The 27,320-nt window shown below is 43.2% G+C and overlaps 1 protein-coding gene across 1 annotated transcript in view; it reads left to right on the top strand.

Moving 5' to 3' along the window:
* The first annotated feature begins 5,115 nt into the window (after nucleotides 1-5,115).
* The window catches only part of tgfbr3 (transforming growth factor, beta receptor III), a 45,109-nt gene continuing 22,904 nt past the window's right edge, over nucleotides 5,116-27,320 (top strand). The window contains exons 1-3 of the mRNA XM_086115874.1: nucleotides 5,116-5,304; nucleotides 8,335-8,507; nucleotides 21,625-21,812. Coding sequence (XP_085972000.1) covers nucleotides 8,444-8,507; nucleotides 21,625-21,812 — 252 coding nt within the window. The 5' untranslated portion in view covers nucleotides 5,116-5,304; nucleotides 8,335-8,443. The remainder of the gene's footprint in view (nucleotides 5,305-8,334; nucleotides 8,508-21,624; nucleotides 21,813-27,320) is intronic.

Below are 27,320 nucleotides of genomic sequence, written 5' to 3'. Positions count from 1 at the left end.
TCCAGTCAATCCCAACTCATCTCTGAATGTGGACTCGGTCAATCCTATTTTACAGTTTGCATGTAGTATTCCCGACCAAATCATCAATGAGCTGAGGCAATTGTCTGCTAAGACCGCCCTCGAGACTTTTTGGTCAATTGCGGCCACTTTCCGAAGAATCTTCGCTCAATTTTTAAAGGCAGTGTTTTTGTTTTTGTTTTTGTTATTATATTGATCATTTTACACGTCTGACCAACATAGGGCTCGATAACAGCACCACATCTTGCAACATTCTCCAGTCCAATGTAATACAGTAAGTAAGTGATGATATTGATAATTAGCGATAATATAGTGGTAATATTAAGTCGAGTTGGTTCAGAAGTTTCAAGTTAGTTCAACTTCTCGGTCCTTATCTGACCAACTTTGAGATATCCTCAAACAGACGCAGCCTGTTTAAAAAGTTGTCATTTTGGAGCTTGATAGCAGCGCCCCCATCTGACAAAATTGCTCAAATGTTTGTTTTTGTTTTGTTTTGTTTTTTAATTGTAGGCGAGGCGGATTTGTGTGTGATATTTCAGCGCAATCAAACTTGATAAGGGAGGGCGGCAACCTGTAAAAGGTTCTTCTCAACTGTTGTAGAATTGAGGCTCCAGTCAGGTAGTGTTAGCACGCAGACGCCACTAGAGGGTGCTATAGACGAGTTCTTTACCATACAGTCCTTCCACTCCTATTGAAGAATAGGTTTGCGAGTCAATGTTAAACCGCAATTGTTGTACCATATTGATTATATTAAATATTAAACATTTAATGATTTAGGATTAATTCAATTTGCGGATCATTACAAGTAATTGTGTTTATTCCTATTGTGCAAGGTGGAGGTTCTCATGAATAATGAGTGAAAGGAGGGGGGAGCAGAGAACTCACTTCATAAAAAGCAATAATTTAAAAGACGGTGAATAATTCCTTTTAAATAAAATTAGGCTTCAAGCTGTTTATTCCCCCAACCAGTTGGACGTTTACTCTCAAAGTAAATGTCAAACAAAGACAATTACACGTTGCATATTTAAAACAACCACGAGCAGCAGATTTTCCTTAATTAAGTCCACGCAGCCGAATGCTAAAAAACAAACACTATCATTGGGCTAACAAATAGCATTAGTCTTCCAGTATTCCAACCTTTCAAGCAATGGATATTTGACCTCAGTCAGAAGGGCAACACACACACATGCACACACACCACACGCCAAAGTGCAGCACACCGAATTGAATTCAAACAAGAAATGTGGCATGAAGATCTTGGTGCAAATTTATTGACAGGCTGGATGACTTTGACTCAAGCGTGTTTATGTGTCTGATCTGCGGTTAGGAAGCAGAAGTAGCCTTACAAAGCTGTCTGAGGTATTCCATCGGCATGCGCTTTTGCTTTTTAAACACTTTAAAAAAGGAAGTCCGACTTTGAATACGGCGCCGCTTTTGATTTGAGGCAGGAAACGCCGACGGGGGACTTTTACAACAATGAAAGTCAGATCATCTTTTCCTGCTACTGACAGTAACTTTGAGGGAAATGCTGTCTGAGTCCCTTTCAAGGCTACTGAGACCATGTCAGAGGCCCGCCGGAGACAAGCTCTGGTGTTGTGGAGGTGACTTATTAGAGTTTGGGGTTTTATGGCCGATCATCAACCTTTGCCACCATCCTGTGCCCACACGCGATTCAAAAATCTCATTGTTGGTCATTTCAGTGTCGTCTGTCTATCTGTCTGGTATGTGGCTCAAATTTGGTAGCAATTGGAGAGAATCTGGAGGAGGAGATCATCTTTGTGGGACTTTTGGAAAAGGTCAAAAAGGTCCTAAATTGCAATTCAGACCACTATCTTTTCATCCGTGGCTTCTTGAAACATTTTTATGGGTCTGTTCATGAGGAACATGCTTACCACATTTTATTTTGATAAGGGAAGCTGATTTTTGCATCAATTCTTCTGGCACATGACGCTAACATGCAATGACATGTGTCCGACTGGGTAAAAAGTATTGCCGTTATCTAGCTGTCCAGTACACTACGTGGTTCAAATTTCGTAGCCGTCGTTCAAGATCACGAAGATGTCACCTTTTCAGGTCTCCTGGAAATGGCTCAAAATGCAACCCTTTTAATGTCTTTTTGAGCCATTTGCAAAAAATAAACCTAGTCTATCATAAGCCTAAAATGCCTGCTTTAAACCAATTTGGCAGTTTTCCCATATCTATTCCAGCATGGCTTCTTAATACTTTTTTTGTGGATCTACACATAGTAGACGTGTCTACCAAATTTTAGATTGTGAAGTGAGACCGGCTGAATTTTCCCCCAAAATTTAAAAGACCCCGAGAACTGGTCCGTTTACCCTTAACGCCGCTGCTGCAAACCAATATGTCAGACTTCCTGTTTTTTTTTTTCAGGTTTGACTTTTTGTGGCTCTACTCGTGATGGACACACCTACTAAATTTCGTGTTGCTAAATGAAAATGGCTTTGAGGACTGAATTAAAAGAAATAATAATTATGATGGGCACTATTGTTCTACTTTCCTCCTTTCATAACGTTGCTGCTGTAAATTGGGAATAAGGGTTTTCTTATTCTATTGAACAAATGATGAACAATTGTACAAATTACCCATAGAAAATGATGGTGTGCATTTGAGAGCCCTCGAAAAGGTGACATAATTGGCCTAAAAATAATGACTGGCCCTGATGAATAATAATCTGCTCTGATGAAATGTAGTCGAGACAGAGCTGAGTTGGCTTTGACAGGCAGCGCCATCCACTGGAAGGAATCTAAACTCCAAAGCCTCGCTTAATGAAACGTGAAGCGCCTCTGACGCGCTTTCATCTCCCCACCCCGACGCGGTGTAAATAAACACACTTTAAGTCCGACATGCATATGGATGGCACGGAAGATAATTTGATCCCTTTTGAGCGCTTCCTTGTCAGCGTCGGCATTCCTTCGTCTGTTCCTTCTTTTTTTAATGTGTTTGTGTGTTCTCCACAACAGAAGTTTCCTTCCCTCTTGTCTCGTTAGCGGCACATCACATCTTGCGTGACATTAGCCGTGTTCCCTTTCAGCGGGAATCTGCCGTTTCACACGAAGGGATCACTCGGAGCACGGTTTCGCTCTTGTGATTTGGCGCAGGAATGAAAGCGCCATGTCGATGACAATTTCACATCACAGCCCGAAGCGTACATATGGAAATGACCAAAGGCGAGAGACGGATGATCAGGCGTTTGTCGTTTGATGTCATCTCAAAAGATTCTTCTTCTTTCTCTTGGTCCTTTGCAAACTGAACCACAAAGATCAGCGAACGCTGTCGAAAACCACAAAGTCTGTTTGCTTCCCTGTTGAAAAGCCTCGTTTCCGACACGAGTGACATTTTGATGACAGTCTTTTGCATGTTAGGCATTTTTTTTAAAAAAAGGCAGTGGCAGGTTATGCATTTGATGCCTGACGGCTTTCCCGACTTAATCAACCTTTTAATACCACCGATATCGCATCGCAAACATCATGATGATCCAAAAACGCAATGTAACAACACGCAACTGTTCAACATACATCGTGTGGAGCAATTCGCGATCAACATATGGCTAACGGTATGAAAAAAATATATATATATAATATGCAGCAGAGATGCTAACGTGTGTTGTTGACCGCAAATGGAACAGCCGGTCAAGCAAACAGTACCGTTGCTGAAGTTACTTGGCCAGCAATACTGACTCTCAAGGCCCTGGGCAGATTTCAAGGACATGGCAACACATACTGTAGAGGCTGAAATCTGACTGGATAAAATAATCTACTGGAAGCAGTGTAGCCAAGAGAAATGTAACAAAATGAGGAGACTGTACAGTTTGGAATGAATTAATACGATTGCATGTTGACCGTGACCATTGCTTTCAACACAGCAGGGAGAAGTGAGTGTCGAGGATCAAATGTTACACCCCTGCCTAGCTAGTAATCGAACCTTTAGAAATGACCCAAATTATCCTAAAATGTCTGTTTCAATCCAAACTGTAAAACTTTGCCGTCATGCTCCACCTCCACACAATGACGAAAACTCAAAACCTTTCAAATTTAGCATCGCCTATCTTCTACGCCCATCTTCAACTTTATTTCTCCAGTTGTCCCTGGAGGGCAATTGGTTCTGCAGCAGAGAGCAAAAACAGTCCAGTACAGAAAAAGACAAGGGGAGGTGAGGGGCATTTTTAAAATACAGTAATGGCGGTTTATTCTGGAATAATGCACTTTTGTTTCCAAGTATGACTTTCTCAAAAAAAAAAAAACATTAATCCTATTTTTCATCTTCAATAAATGCAACGTTGTTCTTGAAAAATATGCCTTTGTTCTCATAAAATAATGTCACGACTTCATACCACAAAAGAAAAATTATCTGATTCTTAAGATTACTTTTTTCTTCTAAAAAAATCTTTGATCTAAAAATGTCTAAAAAAAATGTCAAGGACAGTTTTGTGATTGAAAAATGTGACTTTATTTCATCGCGTTGAAACTTTTTTTCTCAAAAGTGAAGCTTTACGTTGAAGTAGCACAACATTACTCCAGAAAATTATGTCTATGCCATCAATAAATATTCTTAGAAAAATTCAAATTTTATGCTCCATAAAGGTTACTTATTCCTCACATGATTAGTCATTTTTCTAGAAAAATCATTTTGTAACTTTTACTTGAAGGGTATAATGTGTAGAAAAATGCAACTTTTTATCTTGAAAAATCCCTTTCTTGTCAAAATAAATTGCAATTCAAATTCTAAATTCTCGCATTTCCCCTGAAATAAATCTTCTCATTCTCATGAAATACATAATTTTATCGAGGAAAAAAAAATACAGTTTGATTCCAGAAAATAGTTTTTTTCTATTCTTGCGGTGGATTTTGAAATTGTATCTCATGAATTTGTTTGAATTTGAATACTCTTATGTCTTGTTCCGGTAAGCACTAATTTTACTAATCAATTGAGTTGACTCAACAGCGAGCTCGAATTTGTGATGCACTGTGACGTCACCAGCGACCGCCCCTTATGATGGGGACCCCCCCCCCCCAAACCGCGCCCCCTTCAGATAAGCCCATCCGTGTTGCTGGAAAGTCAGCAGAAAAGTGTGGAAAACTCCGCAGCGAAGGAGGACCCTTGAGCTTTGTTTCTCCCCCCACCGCTTTTCGCGGAACTCTCTCCCGCACGCCGCTGAAGTCGCTCCCTTCTCGGCCAAGTAGGGACTGTCGTGCCCCGGGGAAGCAGAAGCTCTTGTTTGCCGCCTTCGGAGCACTTTTCCCGGACGTTGTACTTCGTTGACTGGAGGTACGCGCCGCTGTTCTGTCAAAATGTCCACCGTGCAGCTTGTTTGTGTGTTTATTCGACCAATATGTGAGCGCTTTAACATTAAATAGGATAAAAAGGGAACGCAAAAAACCGTGAAGAAATGTCGAAAAGGAGTTTATTTTTACGCCTGCATGTATTTTAATGGAGTTACATGAGTGTGCTTGACAGCTTATGTGTTGGCAACATCTGCATCCTTGCTGGTTGAACAATTATGATACAGAATGTGTTTACTGATGAGCACACGTTGAATGCTTCTCAACCTAATTCGTCATTTCCATCGCATTTTACATCTGGGGGACCCCTACATTCTTTGTTAAAGTCACTGGCCAATTCTCTACACTCACCCAACATGATGAGAATAAATTAGCGTGTAATTCTCACCCCAATATAACAAGGTAAAAATCAAATAAAGGCTATATACACCCATCGTTGTATGAAAAATAACGTAACTATAATAAACACAAATTAAACTAATTCAAATCAACCAAAGGGAGAATCATTGTTTTGATAGAACTTTAGGCTGTCACTTGATTGTATGTGTCATATACCCAAATTATCATGTTGCTCATCAGTTGTGGATCATGTGCAGTACATTAAATTATATTAGAGAACACATCAGCCTGTACAGTGGCGATAAAAAGTCTACACACCCCTGTTCATTTTTTTTTCATGCTATGAAGTAGGATGAGACTAAGATGAATCATTTCAGATCTATTCCCCCCACCCCCAGTCTGAATGGCACCTTTAACTTGTAAAAGTCACTTAAGGAGAATTAAGTGTAATTGTAATAATGTGGTTACACGAATGTGGCTGTATGCAGAATTAAGCTATCACCAAGCAATTTCCCAAACGCATGTTTGGGAACACACACACCCACACAAGTGGACAAGCTCTCTGATTTGCTGATGTGTCAAAATGCCAACTACTGCCAAGCAGGACTTGCTCATCAGATTTTCGTGGCCTTTTGTATCGTGGCAGATATCGGCAGCCTCCTTGAGGTTCGCTATCGAAAAATAAGGCCGGTATCGGCCTGATACCCATACCTAGAATCTGTACCTATTCCTTATTATTTTAGAAAATTCAATTACATTTAATAAATGAGTTGATTTAAAAAAAAAAAAAGCCTCAACAGTATCACGGCTCAAACTGCAAATGGGGAGCTGGGTGGCTCGCGGGGGGTGCAGTGGGGGGAGGGGGTGTCCTTCTCTGTCTGTGAGGTGGGCGGTGAGGAGTCACATGAGGTGATTTGAGTGTTGCCCCAACAAAAGCGCACGGTGTTGTCGGGGAGTCCTGCTTCAGATCCTGAACCCAAAACACACCTTAACTTCCGAGAAACATTTTGGCAATATGACGCTGTGGGCGAGTGGTTAATCCTGCCGCCTCACAGCAAGATGCTAACAGGTTTAATTCTGCAGAAGAGTCGAGGCAGCCTGGCTCACTAATAATTGGCGCAGCTCCGCTGGATCGTAAAGACGATGAACGCGGCACTGTGTTGTAGATGCGCCACATGTCAGTGTCTGCTTGAAAGTACGCAACTTAAGCAAAGAAATTGAGCAAAACCTCAAGAGACAAAGCTGACTTGGTGTAAATTCAAAGGTCACGTCGCTGCAAGGGATCATCAAGTTTTACGCATATAGTTGTGGAACGACCACACGTCCCCTAGAACGCTACGCTTGAATGCATCTGAGAGACTAACTTTGACTGCTTCTGGTTAACTCCCACTTTGTGTCTCAGCAATCGAGGCTTTCACGATGATGACGATGTCACTATCGCAGTGTGCGAACCCGCAGCGGCCGCACACGAGGTCTATCTTCGATGGTTTCCATCTGAGTGGGGAAAGGGGAAAAAAAATCCGACCCTTACACCTCTGATGCAAAATAGTTACCATGACGTTTGTATGTGTCGTATGCCTCGGTAGGTTGTAGGTTGCTGCTGTTCTGGTTAGCAAAAGATTTCAACTGGGCTGAGCAGTTAATACGTTTTGTCCTTGAGTACTTTACACTTTTTAACATAGCTACGACATTCATTCTTTAACCTGATTAATTAATTAATTAATTAAGTAAGTAAGTAAGTAATTAATTAATTGCCACCGTATTTTATCGTTGAAACTGTGCATAATGTCCCAGCAGTTTCCGTACTTTTTTTGGGATGAACACCCTACTATGCTACTGTTATTTAATGTTGACCATGATGAGGGCACTTTGAACTTTGGCTCTCAAAGGTTAACCTCAGCAGCTCCGCCGGGCCGGACATGAGGGTCAAGTGGGAACATAAATCACGACCAAGGGGCTCCAAACGTGTAATATTTGTCATGATCCTCCAAAAACGACTTCCCAGGCTTTGCAGCTGGCGTGCGCTGAAAGCCTCTTTTGTCCCGCAACTGCTTGTGCAGCCGCGACGCGCCTCCACACTTTGATGCACCTCCACACTTGGACGCTTTCCGATGCAGTTCAGCGCCCGGCAGATAGCGCCAGGTCTGTTGCCACCCCCCCCCCCCCCCCTCCCCAATGTGGCGCCAAAATGTAAAGCAAGTTCTAAAAGATTTCTTTAACCGAATCTGTCTTCATGGGTGGATACATAATAAAGTGTCTGGTTATTGGGTATTTGCACCCAGTAAATCAGATTATTGATCATATTCATCCGCTGTACGAGGTACAAAGCACATCTCGGTCTCCCAGCAGATTTCCGTTTCAAAACACCATTTTCCCCGCAAAGTGAAATGTTGCACGGTGCGCCAGAGGAGTGTTCAACTTGTCGCAGAGGTGAGCATTTGAAGCCTCTCCTCAGCAAGAGTGTGTTAATACCTTGTGGCGTCTTCCGCCTCGGCTTTTGAAGTGTGCGCGACCCCCAATTAACGCCCCCTCCCCGGATTAATCCCCGGCTCACCAATCTAGCGCTTCCCTCGTCTCCTGCCGGGGACCGCGTTAAACCCAACACCCCCCCCGTCCCGTCCCGTCCCTCCTTGCCTCCATCTCAGCTCTGCTTGACTTTCTCTTCTTTTGTTTGCAGCGCTGACTTCCTGTAAGCAGGCCTCTCGGTGAGGGGAAAGACGGAAAAAGAGGCTTTTCCGTCCACTTCCAAATATTGTCCCGAAATTGGAGGCTGCCAGCTCAGAACAATGGCCAGAAGATGCGCCTTCTTCGCCCTGTTGCTTCTTACAGCGTGCGGCTTGGCATCTGCAGGTACATCAATAGCAATGCGTTATGTGTTCATGGGGACCTTTTTGAGGTGTTTTTGGAGTCATTGCGCCTTTGTGTTAGAACAGGTTGAAAAAAGTAACTCCACGCAAGCTCTCATCAAGGTCGTTCATTTAATTAAGGTGCGATCGATTTTGACTTTGTGCTGATTTGATGGCGATAGTGTCTGTTATCTTTTTTTGAGAGTGGGGGGGGGGGTAGATGAGAGCACATTGACACCATCATAACAAATGTGCAAAGCATGCATTCAGACTTTTAAGTGGAGGTATTACTCAAAATGGTTTTCGGCAAATACATTTTTTTTTACACTAGGTACTGGTTAATTTCGACAGAGCCTTTGTGTTAAAAAAATTGAATTAATGGGTTGTTTTATATGTGTGGCATGTTTCAGTTGATTTATCAAAAGTTGTGAACATACAAAGTACTGATATGTGAGCCTGTCAAGCATTCTGAAGCATCAATTGTTTTGGTCATGCAGCCGTTCTGTAAGAACGCATTGCAACAGTAATAAGATAAGATAACCTTTTATTTGTCCCACACTGGGGAAACATTTATTTAATATAAAATATTAAATAAAAGCGGCCCGGTAGTCCAGTGGTTAGCACGTCGGCTTCACAGTGCAGAGGTACCGGGTTCGATTCCAGCTCCGGCCTCCCTGTGTGGAGTTTGCATGTTCTCCCCGGGCCTGCGTGGGTTTTCTCCGGGTGCTCCGGTTTCCTCCCACATTCCAAAAACATGCATGTCAGGCTGATTGGACGCTCTAATTTGTCCCTAGGTGTGAGTGTGGGCGTGGATGGTTGTTCGTCTCTGTGTGCCCTGCGATTGGCTGGCAACTGATTCAGGGTGTCCCCCGCCTACTGCCCGGAGATGGCTGGGATAGGCTCCAGCACCCCCCGCGACCCTAGTGAGGATCAAGCGGTTCGGAAAATGGATGGATGGATATTAAATAAAAATATAAAAAAATATTTAATATAATTAATATAATTGCATGACCGGGAAAGTTCTCATGCAGTCCATTACTTTGAGATATGACTTGTATCGCTGGAATTTATGGGGGGGGGCGGGGGGGGGGGGTTCCTGATACTGATTCGTGTGTGTACGAAGCAGTGGGGATGGACATTTTCCGACATGGAAATGGAAACACTCTTTTATTAGTCATCAATTTATTCTGATTGGCGAGTTGATAAAACAGTGGGCATTGGTGGCATGTCTGAGCATAGCAATTTAAATTTGTTGGTCGTTAAACTATTATGCAAGAAGAAAGAGTAATTATCCATGAGGAAAAGATCTCATCAGAGCTGTTCATTTGTGGTATGACTCCATGTGGTTTGGAGCAATGGAAACTGGTCATAGCTTCAGGGAAGAAAAAAAAGACGTTGTTTTTTTTTTTTTTTTTTGTCACTACCTCATCATTTAAACGGTTATTGACAGCACAGTTCCAAATCTGGAAAGCCCTCCCAAAGACATGTCATTTGAGGTCTTAATTGACGTGACTTGTTGCAAATACATTTTTGAGCGTGTCCAAAATGTTCATGACAACCACCACCACCGACGACTCCGCCGAGGGGCTTCCGCCGTGCTAGATGTCCATCAAATTTAGTGACGTGCGGATAGAGACTGCAGGAATATGAAGGTTTTTGGGTGCATACAAAGCTCTGACACCCAAAGTAGCACTATAGTCAATATTAAATGTTTCAGAGTTGGTTTGTATGCGTGTGAGAGTGAAAAGCAAAAAAAAAAAAAACAAAGCGCAACACTTTGCGCCGTTGTTTGCTCTTCGGAATGATTACATCAATCTTCGGGATTTCCCACAGTCTCTCCCCGGCACGCCTTTGCAGATAGCGTACGTGTCAGTGGAGTAAAAGGGGATTTACGTGGAAGAAAGTGCTGATCTGGCGAGGGTTGAGCAGCGCAGTCAGTGGGGCCAATGTGCCAAGCTGCGATTTACAACCTCCCGAAAAGACAAGAGATGGTCAACTGCTGGACAAAGATGAATGCGAAATATGTCCAGTGCAGTACAGTCCGCTCCCAGTGGATCAGGAATAAAAGGCCCGGAATGATGATGTCAGCCGCGCTCGGTGCCTTTGAGAAATGCGCACATCGTGACCTTGGCTGGACAAAGAGGAGCTTTTTTTTTCCTGCTTGAATGAGAGCATTTGTGCTGCGCGCTGTCCATCTGCCGTCACCTCGACTCTATTATGGAGCTTCCTTCTTGCGACTTGACGTAATCACAGGACGCCTTTGTCTCTGGACACGAAAGAACCCGGCCGTGATGAAGCGCAACTCTTGGGAATTTGACCTAATCTGCTTTTGCAACACTTTTTTTTTTTTTGCAATCGGTTAACTCATTAAATTCCAAGAATGGCTTTGAAATCACAACAATCCGTGCCAAGGTTGAGTTCTGTTTTTTGGGGGGGGGGGGGGGGGTTGCATTGGGAGGAATTCAAAATACAGTATATGCATCTGATGCGTTGGCCCTTTAAGTGGTAGCGGTGCACCATTTAAGATTGAAAATCACCTGTAGGGGAGGTGGGAGCTTATCCACAGCGGCACACACACTCAGCAGGTTTTCGATCGGACAATCTGAAGCATTTGTGTCAAAAATTAAAAAATGACAAGCTTGGAAAGATGAGGCAGTCGGCACGTGAACAGCCACAAACGGCTGACTGAGCTTTTTAACCGCTGTTCTGATGTTAGAGGTGTCGCAGGGGGTGCTGGCGCCTATCCCAGCCGTCTTCGGGCAGTAGGCGGGGGACACCCTGAACCGGCTGCCAGCCAATCGCAGGGCACACAGAGACGAACAACCATCCGTGCTCACACTCAGACCGAGGGACAATTTAGAGTGTTCAAACAGCATGCCCGTGCATGTTTTTGGAATGCGGGAATAAAACCGGACTACCCGGAGAAAACCCACGCAAGCACAGGGAGAACATGCAAACTCCACACAGGAAGGCCTGTGTATTTAAGTTACCGATTAGCAAATGTTTTTTTTTTTTTTAGCTATTTTTGGCTGATTTTCTTCTACTTCTACTGCTGATTGCTAGATTACGTTTGTACAGTAGCTGTCAAAGTATGTTAGTACCAGAACTGTGCCCACACTTGTGACACGGTGCCAGTAAATGACGCCCAAAACGACAGAGGAATTCTGCCATTTTGGTTAGACGCAGACAATTTCGGAGTCACATCAAATGTTTTGACGGTTCCTTCAAAGATGGATAGCGATGACACATCTTTTCATCTGCTTTCAACGCGGCAACTTGGCACCCGGTTGGACCGTGCGCCACATCTGTGCAAGCGTTTCCCATCTGCCCGTTGCCCGTCGCACTTAACGAAGCCTTTTCTTCTCTCGGAGGAAAGCAATCCGCCGTCCCGTAACTCTCAATGCGGAGCACCTCTCTGCCACGCCACGCGGCTCTCTGCCGATAGATATACTGTATTGTGAACTCTTGGCCAGACTTTGAGCTTCGCGAGAAAATGAAGTCGTTGCGGGAGGGTTGCCAGATATACAAGCTGGAGCAACTTAGCCGGGATCTGTATCGAAATGCAACTGAGCATTTTCACAGAGTAGACGGTCTTCTTTGAAGAGGATAAAACGTTTGTTGCTAGCTTATTCTGTTAAGTAATTAGCAACTGAACATGGGTTGCTTTCACGGTTTCTGACCAAGAAGCAGAGAAAACGAGAAACATATCAAGCCAAACAGTGATTTTGACGCTAATATTTTTGCTGACTGAGCCTGAGAACGGGCATTTGGTGGCTAAATGATGCTGCCTTTACAAATATACTTCTAAGAAACCGCCATGACTTTGCGCTTGACGAATACATACTTGGGTAGCAGGTTGGATTCCAATCGAGGCATTTTAACGTTCACTGAATTAAATCAATTAAGGCGATCACGCCTCTTGTAGCCATTTCTCATAACCTCCATCTTGCACAACAAAAGGAAGAACGACAACTCGAAATAATCGACCTTGCGCCTGCGGGTTCGTGTGACTTCGGTTGCTCCTCCCACCTGGAATTCATGAAAAAAAAATAGAAATGAACACAAAAGAATGGAACTAACCCACAGAGGCATTCTGCACTCGTGAAAAGTACATTTGTAATCATTTTAGCAAGAGAAAGCAGGCTTTCCAGCGCTGATATGACCATCAGAGAAGTGAGCGCTTGGCAGCGTGTCATTTCTGAGTAACAATTCTTGGCTCCAAGTCGAAGAAAAAAAATCCTCTTAGGGATTTTATCTCCAAATAAAACAACAAGAAAAGTGCCTTGTGGTCTCTTTTACGAGTTCTGTTTTTAATGATATCATCAGCATGTGACAATACAAGCACGCGAACGACAAAGCGCTCACTTGCAGGGGGGGGGGGGGGGGGGTACAACTCCAATACGTTAAATGAAAGATTTCTTCATCTAAAGTCGAAGATGGCAGCATCAAGTCAACCATAGAGCCAACAATGCTACAGAGCAACACTGTTAGTTCTTTTTGTTCTAATGCAAGCATTCAAAAGCAAAAGCTTTATTTAAAAGATACAGCCATAGCATTTTGGTTCCAAAGCCAGGGGAGAAGAGACCAGGCTTCGTCGGAAATATGTCGTTTGGGACGATACTCACCAAGACCGTACTCGCCGAGTTTACGAAACCGCACTTTGCGTTCTTGATATTCACAAACGGCTTATGACTTTTTAGTTTAGCTAAAAGCTAAGCTCACTAACAATCAGGATAGAAATGAAGGACGACCTCATCTTCTCAATCCCTCTGTAGCAAGCAGTTAGCCTAGTTAGCTTAGCTAGCTGAGTGACTTTGCGATGAGGGCTCATATTATTAGCATTATGTTAGCATTTTCAACAAAAAACATTGTAAGCTTGTTTTGGAGAGAAGTGTTGTTTTTATACGGTTATTTTAATATAGTTGTTTTATGAATGTTTATTTTCAACATGAAGCAATACACAAAAAAGGGATTTGCATTATCTGGGCTACTTTTGTCTGATGAGCAGAAAATTCAAATTGCAATTTCAAATTTCAAGTAAAAGTTGAAGTTTGTAAACTCAAGACGAGATCCCACTCGCTCCCCTAATTGCATTTTTTTTCTTTTTTATTCTTTGCGATGTTGAGAAACACAATGGAAAGCTCACAATTGCCAACAGCTGTCTTCCATTACTAACTCTGACTTCACTTATTTGTACGCCTGCTTACTGGAACCACAGACGGAGAAATCGAGCGAGAGTGAGAGTGCGATTGAAGGAGGAAAGAGGGGGCTGTAAGTCAGTGGAGGTCCGCACATTTGCGTAAGCGAGCTCTTAAGAGGAAGGCCAGCAAGATACGGGGACAACCGGGAACAAGATAGCAGCCGTTATGTTGATGTGTAGCGGGAAGAGCACAGTGGCCGTGTCGTGATTTGTGACGCCTCTCGCTAGCTTGTATGACAGAAATAAACACAACACAGAGAAATCATCCATGGAGTCACAAAAATTAGTCCACAACACAGTCAGTCACACAGTCAGACACGTCCATGCTTGCCGTGTGCGTCTCATCTTATTAACTCATTTACTGCCAGCCCTTTTCAAAACGGTGAGTACCAATACTTGTGTTCTGTTTAGAGTATGAGCACCGAAACAACTTTGATGCAGCTATTTTTGCCTTTGTGGCACTTCAAACTATAAAAATAACAAAATAAAGACTGCCAGAGTGTTTTTGATTGCTAAATAATAATTTAGACTGAGCGGCGTTGGCCTTTTGTCATCTTTTCTCACTATGGCGGCATAACTACCGCGCACACATCCTCTTTTTATTCTAGAGCTTTAATAATGAATAGATTCCCAGAGAAATGATCGGTTATCAAATAAAGCCGAACTATTTTAATAATTGGTGATTCGTCTCGCCACTTACTAAACTATTTGCGACCCTGTATGTTTCTCTACATTTGTACCATCCACATATTCTTTTGGAGCGTGAATTGCCAAAACACGTCAGGCTTCCAACGTGTTGGCATTTCTCTCCTCCACAATCGCTTTGACAAGCCAAAATGTATCACCAAATCTCATTATTCAACTCCAAAGATGTGCTGATCCGAAGTGATACAACGTCACCATCTACAGGGATCCGTCAGTCATTACAGTAGTTTCACGAACTTGAATTTCGCAGACAAGATGGGCAAGAGCCTCCCACCCACTGAAAAACGTACTTGAAGGACATATTTATTGGCGGCAGTCAACGATTGGATTCCGGTTCACAAATGTAAACAACCACGACAGTTCAAGAGTTCTTGCCGTTTCTCCTCTACCCAGTCAATCGCGATTCGCGATGGTGCCACTTTGCACAACAGAAATAAACTGAATGACTAGAAACAATCCACAAACGAGTCAAAGTGTTATGTGACACGGTAGAGCCCCCCCTTCCTGTCAAGATAAAGGCCCGGCCTGACCGTGGCTATGTAAACAGCCCAAAGCGGTGCGCCAAGCGATGCTTCAACATCTGCTGGAAGAAACCCCACTGCCACCACCATCGTCCGTTCGAGTGCGGTGACCCAATCCACATCCTCCTCCTCCCTCCTCCTCCTCCTCCCGCCTACGCCACAACTCTCCGGTTACAGCGCTTGCGCAATCTGAAGCCTCGCGGCGGTCCTCTCCAGATGAGCCTCGGCAACCACTTGCGGTTTTGGCAGGGAGCGGGAAAAAAAATCTGACAGAAAGAAAGTTGTTTGCGCTCCAAAAAAGAAAAGAAAGCAGCACACTTTCACCATGCGGACGATGCTTTTGTGAGCTTGCGGTCGCCCAATTTAAGTCGTTGCAATCAGAAACAAGGCCAAGACCAAGGCTCAACTTGGATTTTGTTTGTCGGTAAAAGCCACACAGAAGCAGCACATTCCGACGTCTCCTAAATTCTTACGCAGTTGGCTTGTAATTTTATTGTGACATTGGGCGAAACTTGTATGCATCTGTGATGAAATTATGATCCAGTGATCGCTAAACCGAATCAAAACACCATAAAATGTCCCGTTGAAAATGTCCGACTCTGTTGACACCAGACGCTGTCATTTTGGTTCCGATTTTAAATTAGCCTAACATGACTGAAGCTATGCAGAATAATATCAAATGTCCCATTAAAATATTTGTTATGCTGTGTTTTCAATTTTGAATCCTGTAGCACTGGCTTTTGAGTTTACATTTTCCTCTTTGTTCACCAGATGGTGCTACTTTTTCCCATTCAAAGCAGGCAGCAAAATGTTCAACATTAAAATTGCTGCATGCTTTGACTGGGGTAGTGCCATCTGGTGGACAAATATGGCATTTAATTCATAAACATGCTAATGCATGGAAGTTGAGGCAATGTATTTTATTTGGAGGCTATATAATGAATGAAGTCAATCAATTTTGCAGATTCAGTCTAAAATAATCTTGATTTAGGGCCCAAAATTGTGCACTTGCAGTGCTTTTATTGACATACAGTATGTGTCACCGTTTTTCATCCCGCCCTTCTTCCCTTTTGCCTGTGCACGGCGTGTTGGAAACATGCCAATCCAAACATGCCACACGTGTCTTTACTAGCGGGGAGGCGCGCGTAAGTCAAGACGGACGCTGAGACCTGCGAAGCCTTCACACATTTTTTTACTCCGCCGATTCCGGACCAGTCTAAGAAGTTTTACGATGGCACTGGACCGAGTGGAAGTGTTGCCCCGACAATTTCATTAACTCCGTTAGGGAGTTTATTGCAAGTGTAGCATAGTGTTAGTAGTTTTATGGAGGTAATGTATAAATTGCCCTCTTTTTTTAAAAATTGTTTCTTTTGGCTTATTTGTGGGACATTCTAGTTTGTTTTTTTTTGGGGTGTGTGCTATTTGGATAACATGGAACCCCCAAATTTTCTTTACAGTAATACGTTCTCCACTAATCCAAATATTTTTGAAAAGGTAGAGTTTCCCTTTGTTTGTAAATTATGATTCCTCTCTGCTGAAAGTTTGTATCATGCTCATGGTTAACTGCTTGCTTGGAGATGACAAGGGGAGCGCAGCATTAGTAGTTTTCCTCCTCTGCAGTGTGATTCATTCTTTTCTTGGCGGCTTATGAAGCGTAAGAAGGAGAAAAACGCCTCTCACCACCTGCGATGACTGATGGTGTTTTTGCGTGCCGTCACCAAAACAAAGTGGTCGGGCTCACTTGATTGACGTGGCGAGAAAGCGATCGATGCCCACCGGGAACACGACACCCTTTGTTTTGTAGCAACTGACGTTAGATTATTAGCAACGCCCATGTCGTCACCCCCGCAGGCGAAAAAAGCCATGAATGACTTTTTCACTGCAGGTGTCACCCCGGAGGCTTGCTAGCTTTAGCTACAATGCTACGTTAGTGAGCAGTTAAATGGAAGGGCCCAAAGGTTGTCGCAGTAATTTGCTTGTGGGTGCACATATTCAACTAGATAGGAGATGCTAACGTTAGCATGACGTAAAGGGATTTAAACGTCCTCTCCCAGTGGCTTCAGATGCTGCCAAAGCAATTAGAAAAGCCATTAGTGTTTTTATAGCGTAATAATTCAAACCGTTACTTTGCACATCTTTCTTTGAAAAAAAAATTCATGTTGTCACACTTTCCTAAAAAGAAAATCTTGCGCTGAAAAAGTGGTCATGAATCCAGTATTCATTATATTTAAAACATTATATTTAGATTTACATATTGAGCTCCTTGATGTTTTAATAGCATAACAATCCATACTGTTCAAACTATTACTGTTGTAGGGCTAACCACCCTTGATTTAATAAAAGAAGACAATTTAATGACGTTGCACTTTCCTAAAAAGAAAAATGTGTCGCTATAATATATCATTAAGGCCACTGGTGTTACTATAACATTTATATTCAGTTACTGTTACGCTTGCCTGCCTCCCTCATTTCCCAAAAAGATGACATGTCACACTATTCTGAAAAGAAAAGATTTAGACTGTCGTACATGACTCAATGATTATTGTTGTAGTTATGTCTGTCTTATTTGCCTTCACCTGCGACACGTTGACTTTAGAGATTCCGAGTTCCTTCAGGAGTGCTCTCCCGCTTGACTGGCTTCATCCCGTCCCAGCTTCCGTTTGTCGTGTCTGAAGTTTGTTTTACGGCAGATAAATCTTCTTGGCGACATGAACCTCCTTGCCCCCTCATAAAGAGCTTTGCTGGCTTCCTGGAGCAGCACCTTTGGGGTTCAGGGGCTAGCGAGGGTTCCTGCTGATTGTGTGCTGGTGAAGGGAAAAAAAACGTGTTTTTTTTTAATGGCCCCCCTGTGGCAGGAAAGTGGGTAGGAGATGTTTCATTTTGCGTGGGAACAGTGCCCCGCGGTGCAACAGAAAAGGAGGCCAGAGGATCATTTTAATCCTGCGGGAAGCTGGGAGGAGATCTATTGAAGTTAGCAATAAAAACTCATATTCACTGTAATTAAAGTGGCCTTATTAAGGATTTGCCCGTTGGAACTGTGCTTTTGGGCCTTAACGTCCACTAGTAGTAGACTTAAACGTTGTTTTCATTCAGGGAAAAAAAATCAATCATAAATCATATAGTGGTACTACTACAGATATTAAAATAGCAATAGCTTACTTATACACTGGTTACAGGGCCAGGTTTTATTGCTTTGGCTATGCTTCTTTTATATTACACTAGTGATTTTCAATACCAATTTTATTTTTCATACCGATACTACTACAATGCTAGTAGTACGATGCTACATTACAAATAGAATGTTGGAACTGTTCTGCCACTTTGCTCAGACAATGCCGCTGCTCTGTTATTGCGACAGTGTTGCCACTACTGTGCTTTCACGATGCTACCACAGTGTTACAATTCCTACAATGTCAATATTCAAGCGCTACGCTACACTTTGTTATATTGAAGCAACACAATCAGGGCACTCAGTTCAAGGCAAGTTTTTGCATGCAAGAGTGGGAGTGGAGATTTTGTGCGCGTGTGTGTGTGCGCGTGCGTGTGTGTTTGTTTATCTTGGGAAATGGCTTTGTGGGAATATCTGACTCGTCCCAAACTGGCACACAGCAGCTGACATCCCTTCCTGTTTCCAAATCTTGGCCGGGCGCCACCCTGTCGGAAGTAGCAGATTTGTTTGGAGTCCTCGCGCTTGTCACTTTCCTCTTATTTTGTGACAGATGGTCAGAAAAATATCATCAAATAACTTGCACTACTACTGCACGACCACTATGCTACCATTATAAACCTCCCACTATGCTGTTATGACTATGCTACTCCTCGACTGTTTTGATGGGTTATTGTTAAGCATCATTGCGTCCATTAAAAAGCACTCGTATATAAATCAAGGCTTATTTATTTATTGATGGCTATGCTGAGGAAGCAGTCCTATCGCGGGCCTTATAAACACCCCACCGCGGTCTAATGAAGTGCGCTACGTGCCCTAATTAGGATCCCCCAGCAGCCACTTCCTGTGATCATGAATGTACAACAACAAAAGGATATCATTATCATATCTTGCCAGACATAATAATCCTCCTAATGCTGCTTTTGGTGTGTGTGTGTGTGTGTGTGTGCGTGTGTGTTGCAAATCTCTCCAAGCAGGCAGAACCGCACAAATAAACAGTCGAGGCACCACAGAAGAAGAGCGAAGCGCCGCGGCCCACGCTAACGCTCTTCTTTGCTCTGCAACGAGCGCAAATATTTGAAGTCGACTTTTAATATAGGTTCGCTCGTAACGTTTCACTTGCACGTACGAGGAAGCTTTGTTTTCGTGCTTCAAGAAGCGCCATGCTCGGCTCAGAGCGTGCCAGATAAATTATTTAAAACTACTGCTACATGTACTGTGCTTGAAGTACAATAAAACTAATATGCTGCTACTATTGTTATGCTAACTACGCCACTCTTACTATGCTGTAACCACTTTGCTCCTGTGACTATGTTAACACAATTTTTCCAGTAAGCTGCTACCCACTTGCCACTATGATGATGCAAAATAGCACACACAGATCTTGGCAGGCCATAACAAACAAACAAATATAAAAGTGTAGAAATGGAACATAAGGATTTTTCAAAAATGAATGTAGGGAATAATAAAGTGCCGGCATACTGACAAATACTGACAAGTGATGGATGAATGTCTTCTGCTTCAGAAGTTTTCACTTTCAGCCCGAAAGTGTCAACTTGACGCCTTGACCTTTTGTTACCTCCCCCAAGGAATGATTGCATGGGTTGTTGGGTTTGTTTATTTGTCTCAAACTTCCTGTCTCTGGCGTGTTTGTCATATATCAACCTGGATTTTTTTTTCACAGAGGATGTGGCCTTTAATGTCATTGCCACTGTTTTTTTTTTTTTTTAAACACAAAACCCAAAGATTTTATTTATGACCCAGTTAGGGTTTGAGTGATTTATGGGCCTTTGAAAGATTTTTTTTATTAATATTTAAACACGATTCGGTGCTATCCTAATGTCAGAAACCATGAATTATGCTGAATTAGCATTAGCATTGCAGTTGACTTGACTTTTACTTCCATGTTTGACACAAATATACTCTGCCAGCATTGAAGTCATCTCTAGGCCTTCAAGAAGGAGAATTGTTGCTGATCTAACAAAGGACGGCATCATAATGGAAGAAAAATAGTCGACGGCACGGAAAGAGAAAACAATAGCGTTGTGTTCTCAACAAAAAAAAAAAAAAAAGAGGATGAGGAACGGTTAGAAAAAAAAAAAGCCAGTGAGTACACTGAAGCACACGCTGGCTCATGCTGGAAGACTTGAACATTGAAATCGAGCCTCAAATCGTTTCCAAATGTTGTAACCACGGCGTGTTTTTGGTAAGGCGAGCGGGGCCTCGGCGAGTGCGATGCTGCTGGCTCAAACACAATATATAACAACCCCCACTACTGACCCCAACCCCCCCAACCCAAAAAAAAAAAAAAATCCACCATGTCCCTGCTCTCGACCGCAATCGTTTGTTGCGTCCCTAAAAAACCTCAATGCCACATTTCTGTGCTTCCCAACGCCCACCTTGATGTCTTGCGTGCGTCGAAATGAGACACGAAAAGACGGAGAGGCACCTTTGCGGCGGACGAGGAGGAGGCGTGGTGTCATGCAAGAGTCAACATGAGTTACCGTACGCTGCCGGCTCTCACACTGCACTCGATACGTAAATCACGGTGTTGCTTATTTGGATAGTGTCTTGGAGGAGTGCATACGTGGAATCATTTTCAAGTTGCACCTTTTCTTGTTTTGCTTGTGTGTGGGGGTTTCCTTCTGTGATTTTACTTTACTCTCTATTTTCTTTTATCCATTTTATTTTTTTTTTCTTTAGATTTTTTTCACAATTTTGCAACATTTGTAGTAGCAACTACCAATGTTTCTTTCATTATTCTTTTTTCGTAATTATTTTACATGATTTTTTCAATTTGCTTTTTCATTTCCCTCATTTTCCATAAATTTTATTTTATATTTTTTTCCTTTCTTGTGTGTGTTCTTTTTTCTTCTAGTTTTGTTCTTTTTTCCTTTTTTGTTTTCTCTCCTTTTTTCCTCATTTTTCTTTCCTTCATTTTTATTTGTTACTTCTGGAATTTTTCTTTTGTATTTTCATTTTTGTTCATTTTCATGCTCTTTTCCCTTCTTTGTTTCTTTCTTCAATCTTGTTCACTTTCCTTTTTATTTTTTCCTTTTTCTTGCTTATTATTCATAACATAATTAGACTTTCTTTTGTCTTTTTCTTCTTTTAATTCATGCAGCCTTAGTACACATAGTACACATACACATAGTACACAGCCTTAGTACACATACATCCATTACGTTCTTCTTGACTTGTTCTGATGCATGTCATGCACTTTTTGATTTGCGCCGTCTCCAAGGTAGCAGGTGGCACTCACAGCTCAGGTGGGATGATGAGGAAAGAGTGCCATTTGGCTCGCCTCGAGGGAAAATATGACCAAATAAAGCAATTGAAGTGCGTGATTGGCAATGTGTTCGTTTATTGCACGTTAAATTGCCTGTAAACCGTCGGACTGGGTGACGCTACATTGTTGAAGGAGAAAATATGACTGGCTTATTTAGTTTTTTTTTTTTCACTTGGCCATACTATTTGCTTCATTTACAACACTGCCTGCTGTAAACATTTTTTTTTCTTTCCATCGCAGGGCCGTTTCGCAGCCCGTGTGAGTTGCTGCCGGTGGGCATGAGCCACCCCGTGCAAGCCATGAGCAAGAGCTTCACAGCCCTGTCAGGCTGCGCCAGCCGGGGCACCAGTGGCCTCCCCCAGGAAGTCCATGTGGTCAACCTGAGAGGCGCCGCACCCGCCCTGAGACCCGGCAGCGCCCCGGCGGAGGTTAGCAGATAACATAACTTGTGTGTCTGTTAGTTTTGTCACACTTGTCAGTCAGTCGCCTTCAACTCATGTTTGGTTGTCAGCCACATTTTTGATCACATGCAATCCGAGCATGCTAACATCAAATAATTCTCCAATTTGCTCCTTAAAAGTTTGACCAAACGGTTTAGGTTGCTGTTCCAGTTAGCATACTATTCGCAAATGTTAGCAACTTATCTTGTTTGAACTGGTACCTGACGACATGACAAGATGTAGTTTGCTATTTGGCTGGGTGATTGCCTACCCATTGTGAGCATATGATCAATCTGTTTGAAGTTGGCAACTCGCGGCTAAAGCTAACAGCAATTAATATCTTTGCTCTTTGTTGTACCAAATGTTAGCATGGCAGCATTTGCTCAACTTCTAAATTCTACTAGGCGACAGTTATGATCTAAGATCCTTATCAATCTCCCAGTCAGCGGTTAGCTCGTAAACGACCAGCAGTGGAAGCTAACAGCAGTTAGCGTTTTGGCTTCTTTGTAGCATCCCAAATTTTAATTAACATCGATCAATTCGTTTGAAATTCTACCTGACTACCAAGCAGGTTTGAAGATCCTTTCTGTTCTCAGGATCTTGTCTTGCTTGTTACCAACTGTTTTCCTTTGTTTTCAGCAAAATGCGAACAAAAAGACTAACAAGTGGTTGAGTTAGTGCCTTGTGTGCGGTCTTACATCCAAAGTGTCCTTTCGACCAGACTGGTGTGGTGTTAGATTGATGACTTAATGGGCTGACGCTGTGATTATCATGTGAAATGTGATCCACGACTGCAGGCATATAACTGGCATGTGAAGGTAACAGAGAAGGTAATGGACTCAAGCAGGAATGTGACAAAGTTTGCCGGCTGACTCCTTATTTCTGCGATCCGAGAGGTGTTGGCTTTTGGCTGAATCGAGAATGATAATTGGTCCCTTCCGCCTTCGTTTCTTTGGCTTGCCTTTAAGCCATGCAGCGAAACTAGACTGAAACATACAATCGCCAACAAATTATAGTCGACCGACCCTCGCGCACTTATGAATTCATTGCAACCTCAGCACCTTTGCTCCCTTCAGAGAGAAGTTTGAAGCAGACGGAACTGCTCAAAACTTCCAAAAGCAACATTCTGGGAGACCTCGGGGATCCACCAGCCCCACAAGAGAATAACAATTGGTGAGAATGCTCCTCCCATCACCAAAGAAATCCATACAACAATCAGGGCCCATGATAAGAATCCCAAAAATGAGCGTCCAGCTGCATGTTGAAGCAAGCGCATTGGAAAAGTTACTTTCCAAAATGAATCCACGTTCTCGATGTTTATTTAGTTCAGTGATTCTCGAATAGTGCCTCAGTCCGGCTGTGTTTAGTTGTGAAGTCGAATGCATTTTCACTTCCTCTTTAAAAACTGTTTTAAGGCAAAGAAAAGTCTGCTAACTTTGGTTAAGCCGACCGCAAAAATTGGTCAACGCAAAAATGTCTGCCTCCAAACCACAATTAAAAATGTTGAAACCCCATTTGCGGCACCCGGAACCAAACTTCCGTGTTTCTGCACGAGCATTTGTTGCTGCCAACACGCTCTTCCAAGAGATGCCTTATGCTTTGGGGTTGCGCTTTACTGAAAAAGATAATGAGGAGCGTAAAGTTTTATCTAATTACTGAAACGGGATGCTTGGAGACTTGGGGCTGGAGGCAGTGTGTGTGGCTGGCTTTATCCTCCGCTCAGTCAGCAGTCGTCTTTACTCGGCGATTGTTGGTCTGAGGAAGCGGTGTCTGGCGACGCCTTCGAGATGTCCTCGAGGTGCTTGCGGCCGAGGCCTGGCCCCTTTGGCCTGCGAAGCACTGAAAAACCGCAGCACGCGCGACAGAATGCAGATGGGAATTTGCAAACACACGGCACACACGCAAACTTCAGCTGCGACGTGGGCGGCCTCGAAGCAAAGACGTGACGGCCCCTCAATAGTTTTTCCGCCGTGGCCGTCAACTTTGCGTTGAAAAGCGCACAGCTGGAACTGACCCAAACGCACGTGACTGGCAGCTGGCTCGGCGCCGCTCATTAGGTGAGAGGCGACACCCCAGCTGCTGGATTTACTGCTCCACTCCCCCTGGCCCAAGAACAACACCGGCCTCGCGCTGGAAACGTGCTCACCGTTCAACGTGAGGCGACGTGCGCTAACAGCACTCTGACCCGCTCTCAACCTCCGCGAACGACATTAACGGAGCAATGCCAAACCAGCTGTTTGCATTTCATCCAATCCCATCAGTCTCTTGCTTCAGTATCTAACGGCAAAAAAACTTTCCGTGCTCAAAAGTCCATCTTGCCACATAATGAAATTCGAAGTATTAGCATTTGTTAGCATTTGATCCACTCTTATTAATATTCCATCCATCCATTTTGCGATCCGCTTTATCCTCACAAGGAGTCTATTGCAGCTGACTTTGGGAAGTAGGCGGGGGACACCCTGAAGCGGTTGCCGGCCAATCGCAGGGCACACAGAGGCGAACAACCATCCGTGCTCACACACCAACACCGAGGGGTAATTTAGAGTGTTCAATCAGCCGGCCATGCATGTTTTTGGAATGTGGGAGGAAACCGCAGTACCCGGAGAAAACCCACGCAGGCAAAGGGAGAACATGCAAACTCCACACAGGAAGGCCGGAGCTGGAATCGAACCCACGACCTCCGCACCGTGAGGTCGGCGTGCTAATCACTCGTCCGCCGGGCCGCCCCTGATTAATATTCATTTAAACTTTTTTGAAATCATATCGGAGTGTGGCCTGACGCGCTAATGCAGCCACGTCAACCTACGAAAATGTTTTTCCTTTATAGTTTAAAACAAATTATTTCACCCTGAACTGGTCGAAGCCAGGATGTGTTTTCACCTTTGGGAAAGTTTTAAATCCATCCGTATTCAGTCATCCCAGCTAGCTATTGCTAAGTAATTGGACACTTGAAGACGGTCTTACGCGCAATATGTTCACAAATATAAATAAAAATGACATGCAGTGAATCAGTTGACCCCTTTTGTGACTTTAGAAACATTCCTTTTTCTTATTTTTATACATTGTGAGTTCGTGCGTGGTTGACCAGACAATTGTGCAATGCGACCACTCAAGGCTCTTTTTGTTTACAGACTTTTTGTTCACCATTTTCGATCCTTTTTTAGACTCGTCACTAGTGACTGGATGGAATAAAATCTCTTCTATTTTCTCTGCCCGTCAAGTGTTTTTCACATTTGTCTGCGATCAAAGTAACATAAGCTGGTTTTGGCCGGGTCTGAGGAGAGAGCGTGCCAGATTGGGAAGGACCGCTAAAGCCACCGACTGTTTGCTGCTGGGCCGAAGTCGGACGTTGGCCGTTTCCACCAATTACGTTGGAACTGAAAAGCTTGTAAAACATCTCAAATTCCACTAAATTTGAGGCAAAATAGGCCTGAGGAAGCAATGTGGTGCTGTCCACATACATTTGTCTGCTCTCGATGCTTTGAATGTTTCGGTTGTGGGAGATGATGAGGAGCTTTTTGTGACCAAAAGGACTTGAATTTGGATCTTGGTGAATGGTGTAAATGTCTTTGTTGAATTTGCGAAGCATTTATTTTGGTAGCTTTCCACTTCTAGTTCTGTTACCATGGCAGTGGATTGATTGGCTGCTGAGGCGTTAGCCTTTTGTGAACAAAGCGACTTTGATTCGATTGTTTCGCGATTGGTGTGAGCGTTTGTCTTTTTCTGTTCAGCAAATTTAGCACGGCGAACCATTCTTTTTCAGTAGGTTGCGATTTCACTCCCTTCTTTTTGTTTAGTTGGGTTGACGCAACTCACAGTTGATGGTATCGAAAAGCTTTTCGTGACCAAAAGGTAACTGTTTGTGTTCCATTGGTGTGGCTTTGCGAGCAAAGGATTCGGATTTGAGCCCGTATTTTTATTTTAAAGCCATTTGAAGGTGTTTGTGGCTACAGCATGTACAACTTGACACGTTCTCCTGCCGCTGTTTGTTTGCATTTGCAGCTGAGCGTGCTGATTAGCATCAGGCAGCAGGTTAGCATCAAGAATGTGGGCGGAGTCGCGATAACACCCCTCTTGGACCCCCAGCCACCCGGAAAGAACTAAGATCCAGACAGACAAGATCGTAGTCGGCTGCAGGAGACGATTTTGTGTGTGCATGTTGTTGTTTTTTGGAGGGGCGGGGGGGTTTAAACCAAATATAGTTGAACCTTTTTCGCGACACGTCCTCGCCTGCTTGTAAGTTTCTCTCTCGAACATAACTGAATTTATGTGCGACATTTTTGTCGAGAAGGTGCTAGCGTCGCCCACTCACTGATAACCGGACAGCTTGACGGCAAATAGCGGAGTTATGGAACATTCCAGTCGTGTCAATGAGTGGAGCCCAGGTTTCAAAGTAAACGTGGTGCAGCGGCATTTAGCTGTTATGCTGCTCGAAAATGCAATAAGTTGCCAACAGAAGTGAAGTCAGCCCCAAGTATAAATGCTTTTAAATCCATTTTTTTTTCACTTAAAAAAAAATTAAGTTCTTTAAAATCATTTTTAAAAAGAAAAAAGAAAAATGACACTATCTTGTATAAAACATGATAAAAGTGAATGTAAAGAGAGTGGTTTTACAAAGTTTAGGTACAGTACATACTGTACTATACATGTCTGCTCACCTTTAAATGTGTGTGTGTGTGTCTAGGTGAGAGCTGTGGCCAACAGCAGCTCCTTCGTGAGTGTTCTCATTTTGTGTTTGTTTTTATGCCTGTTTAAGTAACTCCAGGGGTGTAATAAATAATAAAAATAAAATCTGCAATCCAAGGGTGCTAATATGTGACTGAAAATGTTGGCTAATTTTCGTAACGCTTGCATCCTTCTGCATTTTTTTTTTGTCACAACTCAATTAATCTTCAAACCATTTATTTTCAAGGGCAATGCTGTCAAGTATGTTTAAAATGATAATGAAGCGTTTTGGGATCATAGTCTGGGGCTTTCAAAACATTTTGGGTGTAGCATCTCCTCTCCGTTGATCAAAAGCGGTTTGACGTTTCTCCCCTCTTATTTTTTCATCCTTGCTTCATTTGTCCTCTGGTGGCTAATTAAAGTATGTTTGGATTTTTTTCTCCCCCCCCCCCACCCCCACTCCCACTCCCACTCAATCATCAGGCACTCAATTAGAGTTGTCGATAGGGGGGAACTCCCTCTTCCCACAGGCCGTTTACAGTATGCAGCATATGCGCTGCCACCGCAACAAGAAGTCGCAAAATTACTTTACTTTGGATCTTGCGTGGATGCGGCGGAACATTTACGTTCATCTTTTTGTGATGTTCAGCAAAAGGAGCGCATTCTATCTACATTAGCTTTATGTTAGCATCTCACACCAGTGCGTCCCTTGCATGAGTGCGGCGCCGATTCCGCAGGATGTGTGTGAACGAGGCGACTAGGGATCAAGTTATTTCGCAAAGTCTCAGTGCGAAAGGGGTGTGAATTGTGTTTACAACATGCCAGCGCCAC

The sequence above is a fragment of the Hippocampus guttulatus genome, chromosome 7 (assembly GCF_054856545.1).
Source record: "Hippocampus guttulatus isolate MCC_2025c chromosome 7, RoL_Hgut_1.0, whole genome shotgun sequence".
Taxonomy (NCBI): Eukaryota; Metazoa; Chordata; class Actinopteri; order Syngnathiformes; family Syngnathidae; genus Hippocampus; species Hippocampus guttulatus.
The sequence above is the reverse complement of the archived record's forward strand: the minus strand, read 5'-3'. Positions and strand labels throughout refer to the sequence as shown.